The 23,705-nt window shown below is 42.0% G+C and overlaps 2 protein-coding genes across 11 annotated transcripts; both read left to right on the forward strand.

The window, feature by feature from the left end:
• Positions 1-228: 228 nt before the first annotated feature.
• rbm14a (RNA binding motif protein 14a) lies at positions 229-6,448 on the forward strand. 10 transcript variants are annotated; one of them, XM_028982905.1, is made up of 6 exons: positions 261-790; positions 987-1,367; positions 1,744-2,569; positions 2,734-5,120; positions 5,249-5,837; positions 5,934-6,448. In XM_028982905.1, exons 2-4 carry the CDS (start codon positions 998-1,000, stop codon positions 3,017-3,019), a joined length of 1,482 nt encoding a protein of 493 aa, XP_028838738.1. In that variant the 5' UTR covers positions 261-790; positions 987-997; the 3' UTR covers positions 3,020-5,120; positions 5,249-5,837; positions 5,934-6,448. The 10 variants fall into 10 exon arrangements, with proteins under 10 accessions (XP_028838736.1, XP_028838738.1, XP_028838742.1 ...); XM_028982909.1 differs by having other exon boundaries at positions 2,734-2,913; positions 4,996-5,120; positions 5,209-6,448; XM_028982908.1 differs by having other exon boundaries at positions 2,734-2,913; positions 4,996-5,120; positions 5,249-6,448.
• Positions 6,449-8,705: 2,257 nt separating this feature from the next.
• actn3a (actinin alpha 3a) lies at positions 8,706-21,329 on the forward strand. Its single transcript, XM_028983468.1, has 21 exons — positions 8,706-8,837; positions 13,766-13,880; positions 14,206-14,325; positions 15,054-15,140; positions 15,235-15,322; positions 15,635-15,713; positions 15,866-15,947; positions 16,034-16,119; positions 16,434-16,526; positions 16,607-16,837; positions 17,158-17,305; positions 17,380-17,530; positions 17,628-17,736; positions 17,959-18,099; positions 18,321-18,503; positions 18,661-18,795; positions 19,038-19,217; positions 19,986-20,132; positions 20,226-20,291; positions 20,664-20,822; positions 21,171-21,329. Exons 1-21 carry the CDS (start codon positions 8,706-8,708, stop codon positions 21,327-21,329), a joined length of 2,691 nt encoding a protein of 896 aa, XP_028839301.1.
• The last annotated feature ends 2,376 nt before the right edge of the window (positions 21,330-23,705 follow it).

Raw genomic sequence — 23,705 nt, forward strand, 5'->3', positions numbered from 1 at the left:
ATTTAACACGCATATTACCACGCTATATCAGTATACATAACTGACGTTAAGAGAGATTAAGGACCTTTTAAAGACACTTTTACAATTTATCGTTTTATTGAACACCAACAACAAATCATTTTGTGGATATTACGTTGGACAAAGCAAGTTGAAACCTGTAGTGGGCGTTGACGTAGACTGGCCCGTGATTGGAACGGTGAGACGTCAGTCAAATTCCGGAAACGGATATGGCCCACAACGCTGTACCGCGTTAGGTAAGATGGAAGTCCGTGGCGCGTTTCGGGGTTGATTAAGCTGATTTTATTCGACGTTGTTTCGACATAAATGACATAAGCGTGTATATCTGTCATAAACGTTCTCTCGTTATCATCGTGGCGTCAGTCTGGGAGAGCTATTTCTAAACAACAGGGCAGTGTTTGCTTATTCTTTTGTTGCTAGGCTAAGTCCCTAAGTAGCCGCGCCGAAATTCTTGTCGAGTGTTGGTTGGCTAGTCCGCCAGCCGATGCGTATTTTGTCTATTAGCAAACTATATTAAACGGTTGCTGGTCTTAGTTTGAGCCGTGGACACTCTCGTGTCCTGTGCTCGCGATAGCAAAATAGCATCAAAAGTCTAAATTGTACTGAGTTTTTGGCGCTGCCGAGACGATCCGCGGTAGCGAACTAGCTAAGCTACCGTTTGCGACGTCAGCTGATATTACTCCCAGGCCTTAGTCGGCGGGGTTTGACGTGAAGTACCGGTGAAAGTTTTCAACGTGACCGGGATTTTAGAGTCATCTTGTGATCTTATGTAGTAAGTTCGAAGTTACATTTGGTGATTCAAATTTTCAGATCTCAGTGTGTTATACTTCCGGTTAATCTCTTGGTGGTTATGACTTTCTTAAAGAAGAACTATAAGATATTCTAAAAATCTAGAAATTATTACTTTAAACCATTTAAGGCTGCATAATTATTTGGTTTTTTTTAATTACGTCTCTTGTTTCTCTCAGCTTTCATCCAGATGTATGAAGTAGCAGGTGAGATGGAGAAGAGCAGCGCCGTGAAGCTCTTTGTGGGGAATCTTGCTCTGGAAACAACCCAAGATGACCTGATGACACTTTTTGCCCCCTATGGGCAAGTTGTGAGCTGCAGTGTGCTCAGGCAGTTCGCCTTTGTGCACCTGCAGGGTGAGGGGGCCGCCGATCGGGCAATTCGTGAACTGAATGGCCGCGAGTTCAAAGGACGTAGCCTGGTGGTGGAGGAGTCACGGGCAAGGCCACTGAACTCAACCAGGGTCTTTGTGGGCAACCTGAGTGCCCTGTGCACAGAGGAAGACTTGTATGAACTCTTTCAGACTTTTGGAAAAGTCCTAGAATGTGACAAAGTGAAAGGTGATTCATGTTTATTTCTGATTTTGCACAATAATCTGCTCTCGTACATTGTGATTTTAATACAGCGTGAACAAATGTCAGATTTCATATATATATATATATATATATATATATATATATATATATATATATATATATATATGTATGTATGTATGTATGTATGTATGTAAAATATTCAGGTAGTTGGGAATATTCCTTTAGTCTCATACTGATTATCAATCTAGAGTTCTAGACATCTAGTCTTACAGCACTTACATTTTAGAACCTGTAATTCCAGGTTACATCAAATCTTGTTTCACTGAAATGGGGTTAAGACAAGTTATGTGGAATGAGGGGCGTTTGACTCCTAACTTTGTTGTCCTGTGCTGCCCTGCAGCCAGGCTTTCATCTTCAGCAGGTTATGCTTTTGTGCATATGGAGCGTAAAGAGGATGCACTTCAAGCAATACAGTCTCTTCATGGGACCATATTCAAGGGCCGTCCTCTTTCTGTGGAGCTCTCCAAGATTCAGCCCAGCAAACCCGCGACATCCAGCAAGATCCCTTGTGTCACCTGCGGGAAGCTTGGTCACTTAGCAGGTGACTGCCCTGCAGGAAAGGCTTCTACTGAGCACCACCAGAGCCAAGCGGCCGTTCTGGCTGCAGCGATTGCAGCGGCCGCAGGTCTCCCGCTCCAAGTGCAGCAAAGTGTGCACAACTCCTTCTACAACACCACAAGCTTTGACCCTACCTACACAGCTCTGAAAAGCCTGACCAGTTCAACCAGTTGTGATGGCAAAACAGTCACTCCTGCAGTCTATGGTGCGCTTGCCGGCATGGTGTATGGGTCTGTTGTCGACCAAGTCTATGACTCGGTGGGTGAGCAAGCCGATGGCAGCGCAGATAGCTTTGCTCATTACAACTCAGCCTCCTCAGCTGACTACTCTGCCACCTCGGCCTATGGGGCTGATTCCACTGCCCAAGCAGTTTTTGAGGCAGCTCGGGCCCGGTTCTTTGAGCAAGGCCAGCAAGTTTTGGCTGAGCAGCAGTCAGTCACCAAAGCAGCAGACAGGGACCGTAGCCCAGTGCGTCGCTCAGCTCTGCTTCCAGACCCTGTCCCCCAGCCTCTTTCTGCCCAGCAGCGACCCAAACGGCGCACTCTTCTCCCAACACCCCCTGGTGGACCAGAAGAGACGTCGGTTACGGATGGAGACCCCATTACAAGGTACCGTAGAGGCTGAAATTGCTCTGATAATATAAATGAACTGTATTTTTCAGGTGAGCTTGTTTAACTCCAAAATGCAATATTAAGTTGTCAATTATGAATCTGTGAATTAAACTGGAAATCTATTCTTATCTGAAGGTCTAATGTCTGCTTCTGTTTCCCAGGTGTTATGCAGAGTACTACCGGCAGTACCATCATTACCAAAACTACAATCCATACCAACCGTACCCACAGTACCAGCCGTACCCATACCCACCTCCACCGCCAATCATGCCCATGCAGCCTGGCAGCGAGATGGATGCCCAGCAGTCCTACATGGCACCTGGCACCGCCTCACCAAGCGTGTATGAGCCCCCGCCGCCACCACCACCACCTCCAACACACAAGGAGCCCCTCCTCCGCCGTCCTGACTATCCCACTCACCACACGGCAGAGCCCCCATATCGATAGTCCTTTCTACCTTAGCTATGTGTGGGTGTGTGTGTGTGTGTGTATGTTTGTGTGCGCGCACATGTAATACTCAAGTTCTGATCTAGTGTGAATGTCTTGGTCCTGCTCAAGAACAGTGGGTGGTCTAGGGAGAGGGTGTCTTTGTGCTTTTCTCAGTTCTAGATTTTTTTTTTTCTTTTTAAACACAGGAATTCACTGTTTTGTCACAGTCTGTACTTGTGTTCTTTACTTTTGAAAAGATAAGAAATTTGAAGTTTTCCAGCCAGACTGCTTAACCTTTGCTTTTGGCCTGTCCTTTTTGTTCCACCTTATTATAAAAGGAAAGCTGCAGGGTAGACCCAAATCAAGATCAAGCTCACTGCTCAGTATTAGATCACCTTCCTGTTTACCCATGAAGCATTTTTTTCTTCACCCCAGTCAATAACCTGATCCTGTCAATTAATTGTGCCTTTTCAGAAATGCATATCTGGAAGTAATCTTAACACATTTGATTTTTTTTTTTGTACATTTGTTTGACCTTTTCAGTCTATGGAGGTAGCTCTGGGTTTAGGTTGTCCTGTTTGGTAGGTTGGGCCATGAGCTGCGGTTTGTGTATAGTAGCACTAAAAGGATTTAGCATTGGACCTGTGTGTGTGTGGCTGTGACTGTTAGGATAGTCATACAGGTTTGGAATGGGATCACTAACACAACCCAACTGCGCACATACACACTCACCTATTTTTCCATTGCTCATGTGTTTTGGGGGAGACTGATGGTCTGATGAATCTCGGCAACAGCGCAAAAGAGAAAAAAGACAAACCTGTAATAATTCTCATGCCTCGCCTTCGCACCTCTCCCTCAGCGGTGTCCAGAAATCCTTTCCCATCTGTAAAGAACCCACCTTCAGATTCTTTCAACTTTTTTCTTCTTTGTATTTATCTTCACTAAAGTACTGCTTTCTGTACAAAGTAACAGTGTCTGAATTCTTTAACATACATGTGAAATAATTGGTGGCGAGACGATGAGCCCTGTTGCTGGCAGTTACATGCATGTTATTGAGGATCTGAGCTGATCAGATGTTTTGTTTTTAATCCCGTGACCCCACACTTGTGCGCTATGGCAGGTCATCTCTTACCGTTGTACAAAGAAATGTTTTTTTTTTTTTTTTTTTTTTTTAATTCTCGTTATGTTTTTGTTTCTTGATTAGCAGCCCCACGGGATCACTGTCTATAAAAATTTGGGCGTTCATGCTTAAATTTGACCATCGTTTTTCTTTGATTTTTAGTTTTCCATCTTTATTATTGAGCCATTTGGCCACAAAGGTTTAGACTTAATTTCTTTGTCGGTTTTTCTCCAAAGTTTGCAGCCTGTTGCAATGTTGAGACTGAAGGGCTTATCCTTTGAACGTGGCAGTGATTGGGTTTGCGAATAAAAGACAATGAAGTGCTTTAAATAATTGAAATGTATTTGTGTTGGAAATTAAATATGTATTTTGCTCCCCTCCACCTACCCCATTCATATTAATTCAGCTAAAATAGCCACTGCACAGATGAAATGATCTGTTATGTGCTTCTAAAATAGATTTTATTGGCCTCGCAATGCCAGGCACTGAATTTTAAAACTTCAATAACTTCAAAAACATCCATATTGGCATTGAACCTTCTGCTGACTGAAAAGCCATTAGGGAAGAGAAATACAGGCATCATTCCTTTCTACAGCCATACATACAGAGTGCTCCAACAAATCCATTAGGATTAGTTGAATAAAGCCGACCAATCTTATCCCCACTCATCTGCTTAATCCAGACAAGAGACTTTTCTTCCCCTTTTCCTGTTAAAGGAAGAAATTGATTTCTTTTGGCATTGGGGTTCAAGAGCGAGAGAGGGCTCTACACACAGCACCAGTCCTCCACACATGTAACCCTGTGTATCACTGCAGTGTCTTTTGATGTGTTCATACTGTAGTGCATGACTCTGTTACTTTTACTGCTCTTCCAGCCACGTTCTCCCTTTTCGCTAACTACAGCTAAAATGGCTGCCGGGCCACTGGACGCCATGTTGCGTGTGACCGGGGGGAAGAAAATTAGAGTCGCACAAGTGCCACGGACGCACTCCCCTTCAAGGTAAAGCCCTGTGCCCCCGACAACGCCTGCACCTTGACCATACACCACCCCCTTCTCATTGACCCTACCCCACCCCTCCTGTTGGAAGGCCACGCCCACTGAGGCCGCCCCCACCTTTATGTTTGCAGAGAACTGTTCCATTTTGCTGGAGGCTGTGAAAACAAGTGCCACAGAAAACACCCACAACACAAGGACCTCGAGGTGCGTAAGACTGGCACACATACAGAAAGCAAAGTGTTGTCGGCCGGTCCTCTCCGTCTCAACTGGGATGAGCGTTAACAAGTCTCGTTCCCACTGGTATAAACACACAGCACATGTGGCATGGCATTTTGGTTTCTTGTACCATTGAACAGAAAGACTTTGAACATCAGTGCCTCAGTAGTGGTCATGGATCCATATGGGTTTTTTTTTGGTTTGTTTGTTTTTTTGGTCCCCATTCTGGTGGTTGATATCCTCTTGTGCCATTTTTTTTTTTTTTGGTCATTAGCCTCCATCTTTAAAGACAATGCAGGCACCCACCTTTCAAGCTTAAGCCTCTTGTCTCCTGTAAAGTGGGGAGCATTAGAAGCAGGAATGCAGGAGTTGTTGCCTTGTTGTGTGGCATCTGGTCTTTTTCTGAGGTATTTACAGTCAGACGAGACAAGACGTGCACTCTAAACTGAGGTGCTGCAGCTGTAAGGACGCTAAAGGTGCTAAATGAAAAGGTCGAGAATGCAGGTAGGGCCTCCTGACCTCACACACCCACACATGGTAGGTGAGTAACACACGCGCGCATACACTTGTGACTATCTGAGCCCTGTGCCTCTCCTACAGCACCTGCCCCATCTTCCTCACGTCCACCCCAGCATGTTTGGTAGGCCTCCAAATCTGCTGTGGTTTCCATAATTACAGGCATTACTGCAATACTGCGTTTCCAGCTGCGGTGCCGCCATTCCAGCACTGGGCATCCTTTAACGTGTAATTTAACATCGTCAGTGGCCTGCTGCTCAACGTAAGAACAGGTTGTTTTACGCTACACGCTGTACGTGAAGTCCACTCTGTATGCCACCCCCTGACTGCTACACACGAGCTTTTTGTAAGAGTACCCCCCCACAGAGCATTGCTTTTCAGGTGTAAAGACAAAGATCGAGAGACTCAGGGATTATGCTTTACTGAGTCAAGTTTTTGTTTCTCTTCGAAATATTTGTTGCTTTTCTTTCCATGTTTTTGAAATGAAGTGGGATCAAAATGCCTTAGTGTTACTGATACGTTCAGGCTGGTTTTAGGTCCTATACTTTGAAATGTTTCTTCATTGTAAGACTGAATAAATAAATGATTCTTTAAATCCAGCTTGTTAGCCTTTTCTTTTTTTATATTCACCATTAACTAATCTTAATGACCAAATTCCCAAGCAACCCTTTCAAATGATTTTCAAAAAATATTTGCATGAGATTTATAGTGCTCAATCAAGAAGTTCTTGAAGTTGGATCCACTTCAATTTGCATACCGGCCCAACAGGTCAACTGATGAAGTCATATCCTCTGCTCTCCACCACTCCTTGACACAGGAGAGGCTCATGTCAGGATGTTATTCATAGACTTCAGCTCAACACAATCATCCCTCAAAAGCTGCTTGTGAAATTGAGTGGGCTTGGCCTGAACACCACTCTGCAACTGGGTCCAGGCCCCAGGCAGTTTGGATTGGAAGCAACAGCGCCTCCATCAGACTGCACTGGAGCACCGCAGGAAGACTTGCGTAGTCCCCTGTGCCGCACCCTGCTGACTCACGACTGCACAGCCACGCACACCACCACCAACCACATCATCAAACTTGGTGATACGACTGCTGGGACTGATAAGCAGGGATGAGAGGAGGTGGAACAGCTGTCTATGTGGTGCCACAACAACAATCTCTCTGAATGCCGATAAGACAAAGGATATCATTGTGGACATCCAAAATGACATCCCGCCTACATCCCACTCATCATAGATGGTTCAGAGGTGGAGCACCACGTTCCTAGGTGTGCACATCACTGAGGAGCTTATGTGGACAGTCAACACCACCTCATTGATCAAGAAAGCTCAACAGAGACTATGTTTCCTGCGGCGGCAGAAACGGTTGAGATGGTGAAGACAGCTGAGAACATCACTGGGATGCTTCTCCTCCAACTACTGGACAAGTTCCACAAATACAGCGTCTACAAGGCCTGCAGCATTGTGCAGGACCCTTCACACTTCTCACATGGACTTTTCACACTCCAGAAGAAGGTGCTGCAGCATCAGAGCCAGATCTGCCAGGTTGAGGAACAGATTTTACCCCAAGGCCCTCCGGCTCCTCAATATGTTGCCCCCAGGGACCATCGACATCGCCTCGGCAACATCTGAAGCTTTAAATCATCTGCAGAACTTTTTTTTTTTTTTTTTTTTTGCAAACTGCACATTACAACCGGTTATTATAATTATAATCGTGCTATCACTACTACTACTACTATCATTATTATCATAGTATATAATATACCATATACACTATATACTAAATATATCCATACACTGTTAGTCATATTTCTGCTACTTGTCCTCCTGGTTTGTCTTGACCTGCACTATATTGTAAGTCAGTGCACAGTGTCCTTTGTCGTTTTGCACAATGTAAATCCCTGAAGCTTCACAATTTTCTTTCTGTTTACTTGTGTATGGTGAGATGGGGCATGTCTGGGAACAACGTAAATGTGCAGTTGTATTAGATACAAATGTTTCTTGTATCGATTGTATCACTTTTTTCAGTTACAGCCTTATTCCAAAATAGTCTAAATAAACTTCCACTCAGAAACCTACACACAAAACAAAAATTCTGGTGTGATGAGACAAAATTGAACTTTTTTGTGTGAACGCCAGGCACCTCTTATCACCAGGCCAATACCATCTCTACAGTGAAGCATGGTGGTGGCAATATTATGCTTTGGGGATGTTTTTCAGCTGCAGGAATTGGGAGAGTAGTCAGGATTGTGTGAAAGATTAATGCAGCAATATACAGAGACGTCCTAAATGAAAACTTGCTCCAAAAAAAAAGTGGAAAAAACAATGCGCTGTAATTACTGCATTTCATGTTATGCTTCTCAGAATGTGAGTAGAGCACTACATACAGCTTAACTTCTACTCCCACAGTGGCATGATTTCCTGTTAATCCGCATAACAAGAACAAGTGAATTGATTGTCATTGTGAAACACTGCAGCACAACAGACACGTGTCCTCTGCTTTTAACCATCACCCTTGGTGAGCAGTGGGCAGCCATGACACGCGCCCGGGATGCAGTGTGTGGGGACGGGACCTCGGTGGCACCGTCAGTGATTCTCGCGAGATCTAGACTCGAAGGAGGCTGTACGCGAACTTGTGACCCGGGAACCGCCCCTTGCCCTTATATGTTTAGCACGCAGACGCGCACGTGGTCTCCGCGCTTATTGGGCGGTGGTCGTGTGAAGTGCCCGAGCTGGGCAGCGGCCGGTGGGCACTTCTTCGTCGGGATTTGGGGGCGCCGCACGGGGAGTTTATGTTAAATTGAAGGCACGTAGTTTTTCGAAAAGGGGGAAAGAACGTCCAAGAGAAGGCAAAATGATGGAAATTGAGACGCAAGTGATGTACCAGCAGTCCTATATGACCGCCACGGAGCCATACATGATCCAGGAGGATGACTGGGACAGGGATCTCCTGCTGGATCCCGCCTGGGAGAAACAGCAGCGGAAGGTAAAAAAGTTACACACACACACACACTTCACATTTTACACAATCTCGGCCCCCGTCCTTCCAGCAAGAGTTCCAAATAAATTAAATGGAGGCTGAAAGACAAATGTGCGCGATGCATCATGTCGATGCGTGTTCCCAAATATTCAACCAAAAGCATTTGCAATAAACTGTTAATGAACGCGCCCATTCGCAGTTTGCATTTTCCTTTCTCGGACTGACCTCTGCCAACCTGCTTGGCACCTGCGAGGAATATCGAATTAAATCGCATCGTGCACTCTGCGTTGCGTCTATCAGTTCACATGCTTGGTAAAGTTAAAAACATATTTTTTTTGCACAGTTTCTACCATATTCAGTGCCTTTTATTCGCCTTTTAAAATTTCCAAAGCTGACACTTTGGGGAGTTACGTTAATCTTTTTTTTCCGGCACATTCATTTTATGAATCAGATGTGGAGTTCAACATAATATCCTAGGGTTCCATCTGGGAATGAAGGGTGTGGTCCAGCCATTGTAATTAATCGTGTATTTCATGGTGTACTTGCAGTGGATTGTGGGTGCAACAGTTGAGTGATGCAACAGTTTTCTGTGTCAACCGCACTTGGCCACTGGGAAGCCAGGTTTCAGTATGCATGAAACTGATAATTATGGATTTATGTATTTCCATGTGAAGGGCTTGTGGTCGGTGAGCTAGTAATCTCTTCTGGCCAGGATAAGGCTGAGTTCTTGGGTAGCGGGACTGTAGTTCTATGCCACCTGTTGGTTCATTTTCAGCCCTTGACCATTTGCCAAGTGGATCTAGTCCTGGATACCAAGGCGCTGCAGTTTCCATCTTCAAGTATTCATTTAAACATGTTTCGTGCAAAAGTCTGAAGAAATTCTGAAATGTTTTTTTCAAATCCATTTATCATAGTGTAAAAACTAAATGTCACCATCACAGCTGAACGGTGAGAGTAGAAGCAACCGAAAAGACCTGTGGGAGCATCACGGCTCAGGGAATAAACGCTACCGCCGAACCGACTCATTGTCTGTATGACAGAGATGTGTGAGCCACATTTATTTCTTTTCCTCATACAAAAAATATTTTCTTTCTTCTCGATAGTTAGTTGATATTCTAAAAATGTGTTCTCACCTCCACACCTCATACGTAGATAGGTCATGGTATTTAAACAAGTTAACACTCCTTCCTCCAGGCATTCTGCACATTGATCAACTTACACCCTTGCATCAGCGCTGCTTTCTTTACTCAAACACTCCCTGATATCAGTTTATAGAATAGATTTGAAATGTATTTTCTTGCTGATTTTCTCCAGTGGTCATTAATTAATCATCCCGCTGTATCATAGGTTCCCATAACCATATAACAGAATACAGAGGAAGAGTATCCAGAATATTGGATAGGGTGGTGATGACTGTTTGATGCAGAACCTAGGGCTACAGTAGTGAAGATGGGCAGGGGGTGGAGCTAAGAAAGTCATTAGTAAGATCAGATGGCTGTTGCTATTCCAAGTAGAGATGTCCTTGTAGGGCAGCTTCTATAAACTACCTTGGGTAAGAGTCATATAGGTATTTCTAATCAGCTGAACTGTTAGAATACGTTAGACAGCAGTTAGAACTTAAGTGAACCAGACAGCCTTAGGAATGGTCTTTTTCATTTATTTATGTCCTCTAATTTGTATTGCAAGTGTAATTTTTTTTAATTCTTGAACTTCCAACCCTTAAATTAGAAAATAACAGGTTTGTATTTTGGGTTCTATATTTAAAAAAAAAACAAAAAAAAAAACACGAGAACATTTTAGGAAACGTTTGATTAATGTAGTGTGTAAAAAGAGCACTGTGTTGTGGTCCGAGGAATGTAACCTGTCATCACCTACAGTGGGTTAAAAAAGGGTAGCCACTGATTGTGCAAGTTGTCCCACTTAAAAAGATGAGAGGTCAGTTTCATTATAGATATACTTCAACTGTGAGAGACGGACAGAATGTAAAAGAAAACCAGGAAATCATTGTATGATATTAAAACATTGTATGATTTTTGAAGAATGTATTTGTGTAATGGTGCAGAAAAGATGTATTTAGCACCTACAAACAAGCAAGAATTCTGTCCCTCACAGACTTGTTACTTCTTTTTTAAGAAGCTCTCCTATCCTATCCTCCTATCTCCTATTACCTGTATTAATGGTAGCTGTTTGAATTATCATTATCTGTATAAAAGACACACCTTCAAATAGTCAGACTCCAACCTAAACCATGACCAGAGAGCTGTCCAAGGACATCAGGGACAAGGCTGAGATAAGACAATCTACAATAGGCAAGCAGCTTGTTGAGAAGAGATCAACTGTTGGAGCAATTACTAGAAAATGGAATCACTGACCGTCTCCCCAACCTGCGGCTCCATGCAAGATCTCACCTCGTGGAGTACAAATGATTTTTCTAACAGTGAGGAAACAGCCCAGAACTACACTGGGTGAACTGGTCAATGACCTGAAGAGAGCTGGTCCCCCTGCTTAAAACAGCATATACCCAGGCCCATCTAAAGTTTGCCAGAGGCCATCTGGTGGATTCAGAGGAGGATTGGGAGAATGACATTTGGTTAGATAAGACCATGGGGGAAGAATACTGACGTGCACCCCAAGAACATCCCATGAAGCATGGGAGTAGGAACAGCTTTGGGGCTGCTTTTTTGCAAAGAGGACAAGACGACTGATCTGTATTAAGGAAAGAATGAATGGGGCCATGTATCGTCAGATTTCCATCTCCTGGATCTTCCAGCATGATCCCAAATGTCACTGCCCAGGCAACAAAGGAGTGGATACGTACAACGAATCACAAGCTTCCGGAGTGGCCTAGCCAGTCTCCAGACCTCAATCCAATAGAGAATCTATGGAAAGTATTGAGGTGAACTTTTGCTATTGACCAAGTACTTATTTTCTGCACTATTTTACAAATTCATTATTTAAAAATCATTCAATGTGATTTTCCTGGATTTTTTTTACATTCTGTCTCTCACGGTTGAAGTGCTTCTATGATGAGAGAGGTCTGTAATTTTCATCTTTTTAAGTGGGAAAACTTGCACAGTCAGTGGCTGCCGCACTGTATTTTCTTCTCTCTAAATGACAACACAGCAGTGAGATCTAAATTAGAAGACCACAGACTATTTGGGCAACAGTGGTCACAAGTCCAGTGCAATAAAGCTTTATTAAGGGCTCACATTACTAATCACACACCTTTTAGCACATAAATCTCTTACATGTAAATAATAAGGGTATTGCAGGGGGATTGTTTTTTTTTATTATTATTTTTTATTACCTGCTGCAAAACAATTAGATGTTTTTTTGTATTTTAAGCTAAATTTCAGAACTAGCTGTTAATTACTCAGGTGCAAAACCCCATTTAGATGCAGTTCTGGCCTAACCACCAACAAATTTATTCAGCAGGAGAGAGACTGGGAGGCCTGGAACTGGATCCTGTGAAGTACAGCAGATGCACGTGTTGTAAATTCACATAGACTGCTTTACTGACTCTGGCCCTGCAGGCTGCCACTGGAGGGGCTGCAGACTCAATTCGGAGCAGGAAAAGGCTGTTGCCTTATGTAACAGCAGCACTCTCTCTTCAGCTTCCCATTAAAGTTCTCTTCATTAAAGCTATTGTTTGCAGGAGCAGGAGAAACCAGGTTCTGAATATCTGAAATGCTTTTGTGGAAAAAACTATTAGTCCCATGCATTCACGTCAGATTCATTTGTGAACAGGTTGATCAAGATTTTCACTTCACTTTATTTAAAAATGACTGGTGAATCTCATTGTATTTTATAACCAGAACCTCTAAAGAAGTGGTCATAATTTTACTCTTTATCTCAGTTATAAATGACCCTATAATTACAGCATACCTTTTTCCATTAGTCTAATTATATAGTCTAATCAAATAGTGCATGATGTTTTCTGTGACTAGTAGGGGCGGGGTGATAGGTGATTGGTTCATACCCTCAGACTGCCGCTAACTGAGAACACACCACACCCTTTAGAACAAAGACGCCATTATATACAACATAATTATACATTATACAGTCTCACAAGTGACAAATTTCCCAGCATTCCTTGCGCGCTGTTTTCAGGAATGCCATGCTCTCAGCTGCCCGCAGGTATCCCATGGCCACCCAATATAGCTTCCTCCCTCCCCCCCAGGCACGGCCTAAAATTGGTCATCTGTGGCAGTAGGGGGTGATTTGAGGGGCGGACACCTGCTGCTGAGGGGGCTCCTCTTCCCGCTTTACATCGTATTACATAGGCCCTGAGCATTCTTCTGTCACCCCTTAGTCCATTTCGGTCTCAGGAGCCTCTCTGTCCCCTCTCTGTCCCCTCTGTCCCCTCTCTCTGTGCACGCTCTCAGGTTTGTACAGAATGCACACGGCGAAAAGCCGCGTTTCAGCCATACCCTCCAAGCGCTACATATGCCTGGGCGCTCAGTACGCTTTGCGCCGAAGTCGGTCTCCTATACACTGTCATAGCTGCTAAACAGCAGTCATGACACACAGCTTCCTAAGATCTATCACTCTGAAGGTGGCATATTTTTCAGGATCACCATTAAAAACGTGACTTGGATATTCTACCGCAGTCAGATTTGGATTGGATTAGTATGTGACCAGTGTGGCAGTATCCTGGATGCAAAGAAAACAACTCATTAAAAAGAGAAATTAGATGGAAAGGACAAAATACTACAATGCATGATGTCATTACTAATACATTTTGTTTATGTATTTGTCACAAAATGTGAAAATACTGCAATTTTACTTACTGTTGTGTCTAGTCACTGTATAGAAATGCAGTTCATTGGATGTGGGAGTAAGCAGTTTATAGTTTATTATTAATAATGTGTGAGAAGTGAGTAATTGTTCAATAAAAAGGGCAGATATGTTAACACATTTTCTTTGTGTCTTAGACTTTCACGGCATGGTGCAACTCTCACCTGCGGAAAGCAGGAACACAGATTGAAAACATTGAGGAGGACTTCAGGAATGGCCTTAAGCTCATGCTGCTGTTGGAGGTGATTTCAGGTAGGACAGGGCTGAATAAATGATTCATTTACATGTATTATCCACATTATTACTGAAACTTCAATGTCACTTTATTAAACACATGATAAACACATATGTATATATACTGGAACAACCACGATTATATATAGACAACAATCAGATATTTAATTATTACTAAGAATATTAATATTACTCCGGCCCTACTGTCAGAATCATTATTCTTTAAGAGTTGATTTCTGACGAACATTTTAAATGGTAAAAACCGGTGTACCTGGAACATAAGTGGTAAATAGGTAAGTATATTACAGTAATTAATATAGAAGATCTCTATGTACCTCCTCAGGTGAGAGACTCCCCAGGCCTGACAAAGGCAAAATGCGCTTCCACAAGATCGCCAATGTGAACAAAGCCCTGGATTTCATCTGCAGCAAAGGAGTCAAGCTGGTGTCTATTGGTGCTGAAGGTGAGGCTCTGACACCTCACAGCCCCACTAATGATCAGATCTACAGGCTGGAATTGAGCAGCGATATGATGCCATCATGATCACTATACTGCCAATTCAAATGTATTTTAAAACTTCACTTTAACAACAAAATAAACATTGATGTTTGTTTAACATGGAAATTTGCCTTTAAATCTATTCAAAAACTGAGACATATCAATCATTTTTGTCCTGAATCTTAAATGTGTTTCTCACTATAGATTGTTTCTTCTCACAATTAAAAATAGTTTAATTTGTTGTGTACATAGTTACAACATGTGCTGAGGTGTGCCATGAACCACTCTATGAGACTGCAAAATTTACATAAATTAAGTATTTTAAAGTAAATAAAAGAGAAACAAAAGGCTAAAACCTAGGTTATACACACACACACACACACACACACACACATTCAAAAGCAGCAGTGCTCTATTCTCCACTCAAAATCAAACACACAGAATAAGACTTGGCGCCACCTTGTGGCAGTGACTGCTACAACTGCCTTTTAAGACTGTGATTTGGTCCATGTTGGGTCGTCAGTGATGGCATCATCCAGATACCTGAAGCTGCCCAATCATGTTTTTGCTGGAGCAGGGCAACAGAATGAACATCCATTTCTGTCATCATTCTCATCCAAATGTATGTTATGTTTTTCCCCAACTGCACCCTTCCATCGCATCATCCATCCCATCCTGCCTATGGTGTGGCAGAGATTGTGGATGGTAATGTGAAGATGACCCTAGGCATGATCTGGACTATCATTCTGCGCTTTGCCATCCAGGACATCTCTGTTGAGGGTGAGGCACTGTGAAGATTAATATCGGTTTATATTCTAGTTATGCATTTTCATTTAATTCCTAATACTGATATCCTTTAATAATTTTTAAACAGAGACATCGGCTAAGGAGGGCTTATTGCTGTGGTGCCAGAGGAAGACTGCCCCATACAGGAACGTTAATGTACAGAACTTCCACATCAGGTATAGCACTCAGCTGTCAAAGCACAAACCACATTCTGCCAACTTTATTTTGTTACTTTCGGGTCCTCTCTTCATTTCACCCAGATTTCCTCTTTGTATTCTCTCACCCTTCCTGTTCAATTTGAACATATTACAGACTTTTCACACACACAGATCTCCTCATCTGAGAATTTATATACTGTTTTATACTGGACTGGAACCTCGCTGATTTCAAGAAACCATCCTCATGATCACCTTTCCGTCTTTGTTTTTTTTTTTTAATCTGTCTCTCTGTCCATTTATTCATTCTCTATCTGTTGGTCTGTGTCTCAGTTGGAAGGATGGCTTGGCTCTGTGCGCCCTTATCCACAGACACAGACCTGACCTCATTGACTACTCCAAACTGCGGAAGGTGCTCCATCTCTCCTCTCTGTTGTTGTTTCTCTTTTTGCCCCATGCTTCCATTAACTTGCATGGACGTACACCCCTGCTCATCTTCTCTTAAGTCTCTTTTTCAACTTACACAGTCTCTGTGGAACACTTTTCATGTTCATGTCACTACAGGATGACCCTATTGGAAACCTCAACACCGCCTTTGAAGTGGCAGAGAAGTTTCTTGACATCCCAAAAATGCTTGACGCTGAAGGTATTTCCAATTAAACGAACTTGTCATTACACAAATTTAAGGAAGTAATGGTGCTTGAATAATTTGTCTCATTATTTCTGTTTCAGACATTGTGAACACACCCAAGCCTGATGAGAAAGCAATCATGACTTATGTCTCCTGTTTTTACCATGCCTTTGCTGGAGCTGAGCAGGTAAGAGGCAAAGTTTCCGGGATCATCTTCAGACGTTCTGTTGTGTTGTCATTTAGAATACACACCTTGAACACCATCTGTTTAGGCTCCTCCCGTCAGACTGGTGCTTCAAGTCGTAGGTTAACTAAAAGTTTGTGTGCTTCAAAAAGTACAGTCTTAAAGAACATTCCCCAAACAAAACCCTTACAATTTAGACATAATGACATTTAATGTTAGAGTATATGTGATCTAGAAATACATTTTAAAGAAAGAAGCTGGCAAATTATTTGAATGAATGGTATGTTTACACCTGAATTTTGATACTTTGTTTATAGGCTGAAACAGCTGCTAACAGGATTTGCAAGGTGTTGGCTGTGAATCAGGAAAATGAGAAACTGATGGAGGAATACGAGAAACTGGCCAGTGAGGTGAAAATTCAAATCACTATTTCAGTCACATATTCTATTTGAACTGGGGCATTCCATTTACCTCCTGACCCTGATCACAGCTGCTTGAGTGGATCCGCAGGACCATCCCCTGGCTGGAGAACCGTGTAGCAGAGCAGACCATGCAAGCCATGCAGCAGAAACTGGAGGATTTCCGTGACTACCGCCGTGTGCACAAGCCTCCCAAGGTTCAAGAGAAGTGTCAGCTGGAGATCAACTTTAACACCCTTCAAACCAAGCTGAGGCTTAGCAATCGCCCTGCCTTCATGCCATCTGAGGGCAAAATGGTTTCGGTAAATCTTGTATCTACATGCACCTTTACAGTATTATTGCATTTTTCATACAAAATGGATGTAAAAAAACAAACTCATTCAAATATGACAATGGACACTCTACATAATAAATATACAAACAGCATAGAAATATTAACATTTGTCTGACTTCTGTTCATGGACTCTGTTCATGGAATTTTTCATTACAACTTTCTTTACCTACACACTGCCACGCGTATCATTGGGTTGTCAATGGCCTTAATTAAGTCCTGCAATACAGTAATATTGGGAATCCTTGTTCACTGCACACAGCCAATGCCTTCATTGTAAATTCTCTTCAGGACATTGCTAATGCATGGAAAGGTCTGGAACAAGTGGAAAAAGGCTATGAAGAGTGGCTCCTGACTGAGATCCACCGTCTGGAAAGACTAGAACACCTGGCAGAGAAGTTCAGGCAGAAGTGCTCACTGCACGAATCCTGGACTTCAGGTTCTGATCGGTTTCCTCATGTCCCAGGCTGATGTGTATAATCCATTTTTCTGATGCACATGTCAATGTTGCAGGGAAGGAGGAGCTGCTGGTTCAGAAGGACTATGAGTCTGCCTCTCTGATGGAGGTCCGTGCCCTCATGAGGAAGCATGAGGCCTTTGAGAGTGACCTGGCTGCGCACCAGGACCGAGTGGAGCAGATTGCTGCCATTGCCCAGGAGCTGAAGTATGGAGGAGTGGGTGGGGTAAAAGAACAAAATGAGCTCAAGTTATTCTTCCTACAGTACAGACAAAATTGTTCCTCTCATTTGTTTCATCTGTAGTGAGCTGGATTTTCACGATTCTGGCACCATTAACTCACGTTGCCAAGGCATCTGTGACCAGTGGGATAACCTGGGTACCCTGACACAGAAGAGGAGAGACTCATTGGAGGTGAAATGATTTAACCATGATTTAAAACATTTTAACGCCAAGTTCTTCCTCTTATACACAAGCACACGTAGAATATGCTAAACCATCACTTTCTCATTTAGACTCAAAGATGATCTCAGCTAGCAAAAGCCCTACATTTATCATTCTATTGTGTGTGTGTGTGTGTGTGTGTGTGTGTGTGTGTGTGTGTGTGTGTGTGTGTGTGTGTGTGTGTGTGTGTAGCGTGTAGAGAAACTATGGGAAACCATTGACCAGTTGTTCCTTGAGTTTGCCAAGAGGGCTGCACCCTTTAACAACTGGATGGACGGGGCTATGGAGGACCTGCAGGACATGTTTATTGTCCACAGTATTGAGGAGATCCAGGTGAATGGAAACAGGGATTTGTGATGTGATGCGGTTTCAAAAATGTATTATAAGAACGCATTATAAATACTTAAAGCTCTGTTTAGAGGATTGTCATGGTTTTGAATTCCTCATATTGTATATTATTTATTGTTTAACTTCTGTCATCTAGGTACATGTTTTTCTCATCATTTTCCACTGACACTTTCACAATTCCTTCATCTTCTTGTGCTATAATGCAGAGTTTGATTACGGCTCATGACCAGTTCAAGGCCACCCTGCCAGAAGCAGACAAGGAGCGTATGGCTACCCTTGGAATCCATAATGAGATCTTGAAGATTGCACAGACGTATGGGATCAAGCTTGTGGCAGAGAACCCCTACACTGTTCTGTCCATCCAGCATATCAACAACAAATGGGAATCTGTGAGTAGGGCTGAGATAGCTAACACATTTTTGTTGTTTTACAACAGGTAAATGGACCCAGTGCAGTACTAGACCACAGAGTATTTGTTAGAGTTCTGCCAAACACAACCAATGCAGTTGTTTAGGTTTCTATCTTTCTTTTTTTTCTATCCATGAGGTCAAGCAACTGGTGCCAATGCGGGATCAGATGTTGCAAGAAGAGGTTGCCAGGCAGCAGTCTAATGAGAGGCTTAGGCGCCAGTTTGCTGCCCAGTCTAATATTATTGGACCATGGATCCAGACCAAGATGGAGGTAAAATATTGTGTTTGCCATTATGAATTAATATACTTGCAATTTTTGTGCAGAATCACCATGTTATCGTAAACATCCAGACTTTCAATATCCAGAAGAAAACATGCTAACTTGGATGATTATAGCTTTTCTGCATTAGGAACTTGACCGTAACTACACTGTTGACCGTAAAGGATCAACAGTGTAGTGTGCAATTGCAAGGAAATCTGTGATGTAATGAGTTGCAATACATGTGTTTGCAGGAAATCAGTCATGTTTCCATAGACATCGCTGGGTCCCTAGAGGAACAGATGAGTAGCCTTAAACAGTGTGAGCAGAACATTGTCAACTATAAATCCAACATTGATAAGCTGGAGGGAGACCACCAGCTCAGCCAGGAAGGACTGATCTTTGACAACAAGCACACCAACTACACAATGGAGGTATCCAATCCAGTTTATTTTATTTATAAAGCACATTTAAAACCTGCAGAGATGAGGCCGAAGTGCTGTACAAAAAAAAGGACAAAATGAAAAACAAATAAACAGTCATAAAAGAATTTTAAGTACATATTTAAAAATCCTAAAAAAAACAATCTAGACAGGTTAGATTCCTTCTGTTTCAGAACTTTTTTTTCAAGTCCAAGTAAAGTCTCAAATGACAAATAAACGTTCTGCAGATAATACTGCATTGGTGTATGTTTTAGTATGCACTGTACTATATCTTCTACTATTATACACAGTATCAAATTCAATCCGAACATGCACTTCAGAGGGCTATGAACATGTAAATTAATTTGCTTGCTTGGACGTTAAAGCTAATAATATTGTCATTTATATAAAATTACTACATGTTGGAAAAAAGCTGCTGTTATTTATGTTAACTGCATTGCTACCATATTTTCTAGACCATGTTGCATTTTTGCAGAAGACTATGCTATTTTGTACAGAGCCCAGGAGGGGTCATGTTAGTGAATTCTTAGTTACTTATTGCATTTTTTTTTTTTTTTTTTTCGTTTTTCTTTAACCATTATTATGATATTTGACTCGCAAGTCACAACATCGAAGTCTGTGTCAAGTCTCAAGTCGTTGAGGGCAGGTCTAAAGTCAAGTCACAAGTGATTGTTTGTAAGACTTAGGTCCGAGTCTCAAGACTCAAGTCCCCCATCTCTGCATTTTTCCAAATCCATGTTTGTCCATTCCCATCCACAGCACATTCGTGTAGGCTGGGAGCAGCTTCTCACCACCATAGCCAGAACTATTAATGAGGTAGAGAACCAAATCTTGACTCGTGATGCCAAGGGAATAAGCCAGGAACAGTTGAATGAATTCAGGGCCTCCTTCAACCACTTTGACAGGGTAAGGAATACATACAAGTCTCTTACTGAGAAATTTAATTGAAATGCTAAAAAGCAGGCCTTTTTTTTTTTTTTTATATATACATATTTATAGAAGAGGAATGGCATGATGGATCCAGATGACTTCCGTGCTTGTCTTATCTCAATGGGCTATGATCTGGTGAGGATTTATTTTATTTGTTTAACAAATATACACATTAAAATCCCACCTCATGAATGGCTGAAATATGAACTGGTATTGTTGGTACATGTAAAATCTAAATTCACATTGAATACCTGGACCCAATATTTCTTGGGGCAGCACTGCTTCCCATAGTACATTCTTGCACTGTCCACATTTGATCCTCATGTGCCAATACTAGGTCCTTTCCAGGACTGGCACAGGACAGCCTTACACACTGCAAGCTGTTTGTCAGCCTTCAGTCATTTCGGTTATGACACTTTTGGAACTTGAAAATGCCTTAAATCTATTCTTGGAATGTGTTATTATAAATATAAATATTATAAACATTCTCTCTCCCCTTTCTTTTAGGGTGAAGTTGAATTTGCCCGTATTATGACACTGGTAGACCCCAACAACACAAGCGTGGTCACCTTCCAGGCCTTCATTGACTTCATGACCAGAGAGACAGCCGAGACAGACACTGCTGAACAAGTCATTGCTTCCTTCAAGATTCTGGCCTCTGATAAGGTCCATTTATCTCTTGATTTATTGTATTCTAGAATTTAGCAATAATACAAAAGAAGTGCACTATTGACACTGATATGCTGCATTAATGTCTTCATGACATCTCATTTTAGAGCAGGACCTTAATTATACCACAGCTGACCCTTTAATATGTTTTAATGAATGGCTACTACATCAACAAAACTCCTAATAAAATGTAGATTTTGCTTTTATGATGCAGAACCAAAACTAAATATGGTATGAACAATCTTTTTAAATTATGAGGGTATTAATTAAAATATATGTGCAAGTAACTAATTTGACAATAATAGATGCAGCATGGTTTGTTGACCTGTTTCCTCTTCCCTACAGACATATATCACTGTTGATGAACTAAGACGTGAGCTGCCCCCAGAACAGGCTGAATACTGCATCAGCCGCATGACCAAGTATATCGGGAATGATGCCCCACCAGGCGCCCTGGACTACATCTCTTTCTCTAGTGCTCTATATGGAGAAAGTGACTTGTAGAGAGACAGTCTCCTTTCTCAGTTGAAATTCCACCTTTGAAGTCCCTCTTTAAAATTGACAAATAGAAGGGATACGCTAATGCACCCAACTTTAGGAGCACTCTGAAATATGTAAGATAGTTGAATATGAACGCCACCAATGAATAATCTTCACATTAAAAGTGACTGTTTATTGACAAATTAGGAAATGGGCTTTTTCGCAGCACTGATTGAAAAGGAAATGGTTAATCTATCTCTCTCCCCATACTCAATATAAAAGTCATTCTAGTTTTGAAGAGTAAAAAATAAAAACATAATTTAATATGCTCTCAGATGTTGCTCTTTAATGTACTGACATTTGAAGGACCAGGCCCCAAACATGGGGCAAAGCATCACATGGGTTAAAATGTTTTTGTACTTCATGCATTCATATGCATGATTCATATGCATTTAAAATATAGAAACTTCAGTCCAGTTGGAGGGGGGGGGTCGAAGTCCTTAGTTCTATATCTAGCTCAAAGTCATGTAAAATTTCTGACATCTGAATATACTTGTATAGACTAGTGCATTAACAGAAGTCGACAAGTCGTGTGGTTCTTGTATATGTTAATATAATGTAAATGTTGTATAGGCTCCGCCCTCCAACGAAAAATGAAGTTTTGAAAATGTAGTTTTTTTTTTTTTAATTCATGCGGATCCAAACATCTCTGACTGCAACAATGTCCTTGGCCATTAAGATGACTGCCAGCGGTGGCGTGGTGCCGGCCCCTGATTGGAGGAGTCCCTATCTCTGTGGACAATCATTGTGTCTTCCTGCATGTTGCAGGACTCCACCTCTTTGTTTACAGAAAATCCACTCTCCACTGTCCAAGGGACAAGGGATTTTTTTCCCCCCAAATCTCCCAAAGCCCTTGAAAGTGTTTGCTCAGGAAACAGTGGTGAAATGCATCTAGTCTGCTCTCTTTGGGTCTGTAGGAGAGAAAGGTATGCTTAGACCTTACAAGACTGCTGGAAAATAACATCACCTGCAACAAACAAACAAAGAGACATTGGATTCATTGTGACCATATACATAAACCATATAAAAGAAATTCAGCAGACTTTTCATATTTACTTTTTCCATATTCTTTATATAAACATAGACTGATCTGATGTATTCTCTCCTACCAGCTGAGACTCCTGATAAGTGCTGGTTTTGCAGAAACCTCTGAACAAGCTTTGTCATACATCCTGCTGGGGTTCAAACAGGCCACCTGCCTAACTAGGAGATACTTCAATGGGCTCTTGTCTTTCACTTTCTGAATGATGGTGGACATCATCTTGATGCAGTCTTTTCTATACTTCAGCACCAAAATCACAACAAAATCACAAAGTCACTCAGAATTGGCTGATCCAACTTTGATGTAATGAGGCTCAGTAAAACCTCCCTACAACGCCTGTGCATGATCCTGATGAGGTGGCGGATGGTCTCCTGAGGGATCTCCTCCCAGACCTGGGCTAAAGCCACATACAGTCTGTGGTGCAACAAGCGTTGGCTTGTGCTGGCAAACTCCAGCCACATGAGGTCTAGTATTGTTGTCAAGTTGTTGGTGTTTTTTTTGTGTGTGGTTTATCCCAACTTGAAGAGTTACACATCTCGGGGAGATTTTAGCTGGATTTTACACAATGACCATTTCATTTAGTTGTCTTGGTCACTTCCAGGTAGGTAAGAAACATTTATATTTTTTTATAAAAAAAAAAATAATAAACTTTTAAATCCTTATAACATACACATATACATCCATACACATGCACACAAAGTCAAATAAAAATACAACTCTTTAACTTAATTCAATTTAATTTAAATTTGATCTGTGCATTTAATTCAATTAATTTCCCCCATGTAATATTAACCTGTTCCAATACACAGGTCATTAAGACAACAACAACTAAATATTCACAAATATCAACACTCTTTATAAAATACATATTTCATATATGTATTTTAATCATCATATCATATTTCAAATACATATTTCATGCCCCAACGCATAGTCAGAGCAACTGAGAGAATCATCGGTGTCCCTCTCCCCTCCCTCCAAGACATCTACAGCACACGTCTCACAAAAAAAGCCCTCTGCATAGCAGCCGATCCCACCCATCCAATGCAAACTTTCTTCAGCCTGCTGCCATCAGGGAGGAGACTGTGGAGTCTCCAGGCCAAGACCAGCAGACTGAAGGACAGCTTCACCCATCAGGCGGTCAGGAAGCTCAACTGTCTCCCGGCTCTGTCCCCACTCCCCTCTTCCGCTCCACAAACTCTCTGAACTCCAACACACACACACACACACACACACAAACTGACCGTGCACCAGTCACTCTGTGCAGCATTGTTCTACCTCACTTTGTCACTTTTTAC

The sequence above is a fragment of the Denticeps clupeoides genome, chromosome 6 (assembly GCF_900700375.1).
Source record: "Denticeps clupeoides chromosome 6, fDenClu1.1, whole genome shotgun sequence".
Lineage (NCBI taxonomy): Eukaryota > Metazoa > Chordata > Actinopteri > Clupeiformes > Denticipitidae > Denticeps > Denticeps clupeoides.